This window comes from Micromesistius poutassou (genome assembly GCF_964030765.1).
Source record: "Micromesistius poutassou genome assembly, chromosome: 13".
NCBI classification, from domain to species: Eukaryota; Metazoa; Chordata; class Actinopteri; order Gadiformes; family Gadidae; genus Micromesistius; species Micromesistius poutassou.
Genome location: NC_140283.1, coordinates 3917856 through 3923855, shown reverse-complemented (window position 1 = coordinate 3923855; position 6000 = coordinate 3917856). Strand labels below are relative to the sequence as shown.

Below are 6000 nucleotides of genomic sequence, written 5' to 3'. Positions count from 1 at the left end.
GTGTGTGTGTGTGTGTGTGTGTGTGTGTGTGCTACCTGGTGGAGCCTTGCTGTTCCGCCACATTGCTAATGCTCTGGGAGCCAAACTGAGCGCTCATCCCTAACACACCTGGCTTTGTGGTTATTTATGGCAAAACAGGGTTGTTACCAGGGCTGTGCTACATACAGCTCCTGCTACTTGGGAATAAATAAGGCAGACTCCAGTGCCTTTTGGGAGAGTTCTATCAAACCCATTGCTGAGAGTCTGCCATGGAATATCTCCGGCGTAAGCAAATTGCATTTGTGTTTGAATGCCATGACATTACAAAGACTCTCTGCTATCAATTGTGTTGCTTTATCTAAATGCTCTGGGTGAGAAATGAGGAGAAGTGCCATGTTGTGTCCTTAGGAAAACATGTTGCTCTGTGTTGTAGTGTCATATTTTCACTTTCTATGGCTTTTTTATTGAGCTCTAGGTGTGTGTTGTGTGTGTGTGTGTGTGTGTACATGTGTGTGCTCGTGCAGATGTGTTAGCATGTGTGTGTGTGTGTGTGTGTGTGTGTGTGTCTGTCTCTATGCCTGCATACAGAAGTGTAGGCATGCGTGTGTGTGTCTGAGCACATGTGTGCAGATGTGTAGGCATGCGTGTGTATGTGCTCATGCAAATGTGTGTGTGTGTCTGTGTGAAACTGTGCATATAGAGACATGTTTGTGCGTGTGCAGATGTGTAGACGTGTCTGTGTGTGCTCGTGTAGACGTGTAGGTCTGTGTGTGTGTGTGTGCACTTCTGCAGATGTATAGGCATGTGTGTGTGTGTGTGTGTGTGTGTGCGTGTGTGCGTGCGTGAGTGTGTGTGTGTGTGTATTTGTGCTTATTTGCAGCCCTTCTGGCGTGTGCTTACTCAGGCACACATGTTTTTATACGTATGCTTGAGTGAGCATAAATGTCTCCTGTGTGTGTGCGTGGTGTGTGTGTGTGTGTAAACAAGTGAAACACATATGTGTGTGTGTGTGTGTGTGTGTGTGTGTGTGTGTGTGTGTGTGTCTCCCTAACGAGAGCCCGGGCCTCGGTTTGCATGAAGCGCCCGGCAGCAGCGGAGGCAGAGGGGGGGGGGCGGGGGGGGGGGGGGGGGGGGGTTCTTACAGAGCTGCCGTGGCAACGGGCTGTCTCGCCCAATCCCCAATAATTGATTTAACTAAAAGAATATCTAGTGATCTCACTATGCCTCGCATGAAACCACCCGGCTGCCAGCGTGACTCATCCGCTGAGGATCAGCAGAGGCCTCGCCGCCGCCGCCGCCGCCGCGCGCTGTCAGGAGGCACGCCACCTCTGCCGCCGTCTCTTTTTGTTATTTTCCTTGGCTTCACCTCTTCCCTCCTCTTCAATCTTTCCCAATAAAGATCAGTGGAGTGCACGCTGTTCTTTGGTCTTCTGTCCTCATCCTGAAAACCGCTCATTTTTTTTTTTCTTTTTTTGCTCTCATCCTCCCTCTCCCTCTTTCTATGTCCCTCTCTCTCTCCCTCTCTCTCTCTCTCTCTCTCTCTCTCTCTCTCTCTCTCTCTCTCTCTCTCTCTCTCTCTCTCTCTCTCTCTCTCTCTCTCTCTCTCTCTCTCTCTCTCCCTCTGTCTATGTCCTTGCTGTTGCTCCTGTGGCAGGCTGTGACGACTTGATCAGCTCCGTCTTCGAGTTTGGGAAGAACTTGTGTTCTATGCACCTGTCTGAGGATGAGATCGCCCTGTTCTCCGCGTTCGTCTTGATGTCTGCCGGTAGGTGTCACTCATAGTGCAAACAGAAAAAAATGAAATAAATAAGAGATAGGCATATATATATATATATATATTCATTCGGTTGGGGTGAGGTTCTGGGTGAGAGCGACTATTTTTGTTTTTATTTATTCATACATTATATCGAAAAAAAAGCACTATTACACACGTGTGACATTGTTGATGCCTTTCCTCACGAGGAGGTTGTGGGCCTGAGAAGGGCTAGCCCATCTCGATGGGTCCTATCCTCTAGCCTAATGCTAAGCTAAGTGTGTTTTTTTCCCCCTCAGACCGGTCCTGGCTCCAGGAGAAGGTGAAGGTGGAGAAGCTCCAGCAGAAGATCCAGCTGGCTCTCCAGCACGTCCTCCAGAAGAACCACAGAGAAGACGGCATTCTCACAAAGGTGCAGCTCATTCACACCGCTCACTTAATCGTCCGCGTACTCCTCCACTGTTGACTGTCCGGTAAACAGCGCTATTTGTAACAACAGTGACCCCTAGCTTATTTTCACGTCAGAGTTGTATTTCTTTCTCTCTCCCCCCCCCCGGTGCACATTTCTGCACGACACGGAAATAAAGAGCGTCTGTACAGAAAAGCCTCCGCCACTTTTCCAGTGGAAATGGCAGTTTATCAAGTGCATAACAATCCTGTGAGACGGAAGGTGTCAGGTTGCGCGTGTGCCTAGGAGCTTGTCTCAATATTTACCAGTCTGTTTGTGCCTCTGCGAGAAGCAATGTGCTGTAGGGAGCAATGTTTTCTGCTTCCTCCTTTCCCTCATGCTTCACCGTGAATCTTAACCGCCTGTCTCCCTTCTCTCTCTCTCCCTCCCTCCCTCCCTCCCCCCCTCCCCCCTCTCTTTCTCCCTCTCACCCCTCTCTCACTCTCTCTCTCTCTCTCTTTCTCTCCACAGTTGATATGCAAAGTATCGACGCTGCGTGCGCTGTGCAGCAGGCATACAGAGAAGCTAACGGCTTTCAAAGCAATATACCCAGACATTGTCCGCGCCCACTTCCCCCCCTTATACAAGGAGCTGTTCGGGTCGGACTTTGAGCAATCCCTGCCCGTGGACGGGTAGTCGGCCGGGGGGGGGCCCCGGGGCCGGCGTGACCACCGTAAGGGGAATGTGAAGGAGGGATCTGAGACACTTTAGCTGTGCCCTGCACAAACAGAACAGACAGACAGGCGCTCTGTTCCAACGTACCCGTGTACCTTGGCAGGGAGGGCTAAATCGGTTCACTTATTGAGGTTTACGTTCACTGAATATGGTTCTTTGTTTGGAAGACGTGCGTGTGACACTTGCGCGCCCCCCCCCCCCAACCCCCACCCCCTCCAACCCCCACCCCCCCCTCCCCCCCCCCCCCTCCCATTGCTCAGACAGAAAAAAAAGTATATGGGGACAGAGGATTTTTTTGTTTTCGGTCAGGGGTTGAGCTCGGCCACTCCAGTTCATATTAACAGCCTAAGTATCGGCATCCCTCTGTTTTTTGTCTGTGTAGTTTTTTTTCTGGTAATGTGGATGAATTTACGGATTATTATTATTTTAGCTGCACTCCTGAAATACCAAAACAATCAGTGAATAACAGTCATAGCTCAAATATCGCATCTATTTATTAACAGTGGCTAAACCACCACCGTTTTCTTGGACCACGACATTAAAGTCCTAACTATCTACTAATAAAATGGTCAAATATATGGCTGGCGAATATGGACATTGTGGTCAAGTTCAGCCCCGTTCCCCCTTCTGTTCCGTTGGTCTTTATTGGACACATTTTAACGATGATACACAGCGACGTTGAGAGCACAGCAACTCTCTATGGACAATCGTATAAGGAAATAACAATGATCAAGCATAGAATTGTGGTAATTCTTGACAAAATCCTAATGATTTTAGCTGTCAATGACTCCATCCACCGTGGTAGCATAGTGAAATCATGTAAGGCCATTTGCTATTAATCCTTCTGAATGGAAAGGGTCCACTCCACCTGTTTTATAATGTACTACAGGGTATACGGTCATAAGTACTTACTATACAGAAAAAAGTAATGTTTATAGAATCTATTTTAAATAACATGTATGATATTAGTAGTTAGGAACATCTTCTTAATTGTTGAATTGATAAGGCACTTTTTATTTGCACCTTTCTTTAATTTAAGACTTGTATATTTACCTAGTGATGTGTTGCATGTGCACAAGAAATACAAGTTGAAGCATAGTTACAGAGGTTAACCTGGGAGCTGCAGGTTGTGAACGGGGTCTATAGGTGTGTTGTGTCGTGAGGGCGTCCTGTTCTGATTGGCCGGTCAGGTGCGGAGATCTGCAGGAGGAGACAGGTTAGATTCACACAGTTGTCAATCCACCATTGCACAAAAGAATACAGCCAAGAAAGCATTAACAATCTCAATTTTCTATTTTATTTAGCTGAATTATTAAGCGCAGTGAATTTAGGAAGGGGATGTATGTGTGTGTCTGCTTTAAAGACAGCACACCTGCATCCTCTGCTGCATAGTTAAGATATTTTTGGGATATCAAATGCCCTTTGCAGAATCTTTGCAGAAATTATTTAGCTTGGTTTGATTAAGATCTGCAATCTTGCAACAAAGAAACTTTGGATACTGTAAAAATACACACCAGACACCAAACACCAACAGGTGTGTCCATTTTCCCCTCGATACAACTGTTCCATCTAGTGGAGAGTTAAGACACAACAATCAAGAAGATGTGTGATCACGGCACGAAACTAAATGCTTTGTTTAACCTTAAGGCACATCTAGAATCCAGTATTTATTAATTATGCTTATTTTTCGTCATCCTTGTCTCCTTTCTGCAGCCTCTGTCTTGTGACAACTAAACAGAAAACACTCACACACACACACACACACACACACACACAAATACAAACACACACATGCATCAACACACACACACTCACACATATACAGGAAATAGAGTGAATATTCAAAGCCTTGTCTGGTCGTAAAGCTTCTATTTTTGTACCATCTTTTGGTTAAACTTGTGAAACAGATAGAAGGAGAGGAAAAGATGTCAGGTAGCACTTAAGTATATTCCCGCAATAATTAGCTTAGCTGTTGTTCGTACGGTTTGGGGAGAGGTATAAAAATGGTAGAACAAGTGCTATTTTCAGAATGCTTTGTTGTTGTGCTTCTGTTTTGTCCAGTTTTTTGTGTCCTTCTTGTCAGTGTGGTAGTTCTATTTGTAAAAAAAACAAAAAAGAAAATTCCTGGATGTGCCAAACGTAGTTGTTGCTTGTGCTTCCCACTCACAGCTGTCGTCGATGTAGAGTGGATCAGCGAGACATTCCAGAAGCTTCTACAAATATAACCTGCCGGAAGATCAAAAACAACAATTTGTATTCCATAAGAAACTCATCACCACATATTAACAGTTTGAGTCACAGACATTAGCGTAGATTCTGTTGATTTATGCTTTGTTTTGGTTTTGATTTGCACATTCTTCTGCCGTGCAATTTGTACAAGACGTTAATGTCTGGTACTGTCACCCCTCAGGGACGAGTTTCTTTAATGCTTTCTGTTCAAGAGGCCATTTTGTTGTGCTTTCTAGTTCTCATTCGGGGTAGTTCAGGGTAGTTTGAGTTCAGGGATGGAACCGTCTTTGTCCTTTGGAGATTATTATTTGACATTATGCATTATGAGTTGTGACAATTTTTCTTTCCTAAGGGGCCTTCAACCACTGACATGGTCACATTGCCCTCATATATTGAAATCCAATGCAAAGACATTTGTAAAAACACAAATCGCATTACCTTGTGAAAAAAACATAATATCACGAACACGGCATATTCTCGTCACAGAAAAAGAATCTCAAATTTCAAGTTTCAAATGGTGTCATCAGGGTCAACCTACAAAAAAAAAAAAAAAAAAAGAAGAGAAAAACCAAATATTCTTATGCAATACTAAAACCGTTGTCTTTGAGTTGTAGTAAATATGCTGTATTTAAGTAATAATCTCTGTTCTGGTCCAAGGCCATTTGGATATGCACAAACCCTAGTCACTCGTAAACCTCAAGACTCCCAGTGACATAGAAGCCCCTGTGTGGAAGAATACTAGACAATCCCGGCAGGCCCTGCAGGAGAGGACGAGGTGTTAGACGCTCAGGGAGGTGGACTGGAGAAGCAGCTCTTTTCTGTTGATATTTATGTTCTTGGTTGCGTCACCTTTTGACGGTTTGAAGTGTGCGGTGGCTGATTCTCCCCACATGAAACGCTTCGACGTTCAGTCTAA

At 45.2% G+C, this 6000-nt stretch overlaps 1 protein-coding gene across 1 annotated transcript in view; it reads left to right on the top strand.

The window, feature by feature from the left end:
* Nucleotides 1-3041, top strand: part of roraa (RAR-related orphan receptor A, paralog a) — a 46453-nt gene extending 43412 nt beyond the window's left edge. The window contains 3 exon segments of the mRNA XM_084477910.1: nt 1634-1744; nt 2032-2144; nt 2652-3041. Coding sequence (XP_084334036.1) covers nt 1634-1744; nt 2032-2144; nt 2652-2816 — 389 coding nt within the window. The 3' untranslated portion in view covers nt 2817-3041.
* The last annotated feature ends 2959 nt before the right edge of the window (nt 3042-6000 follow it).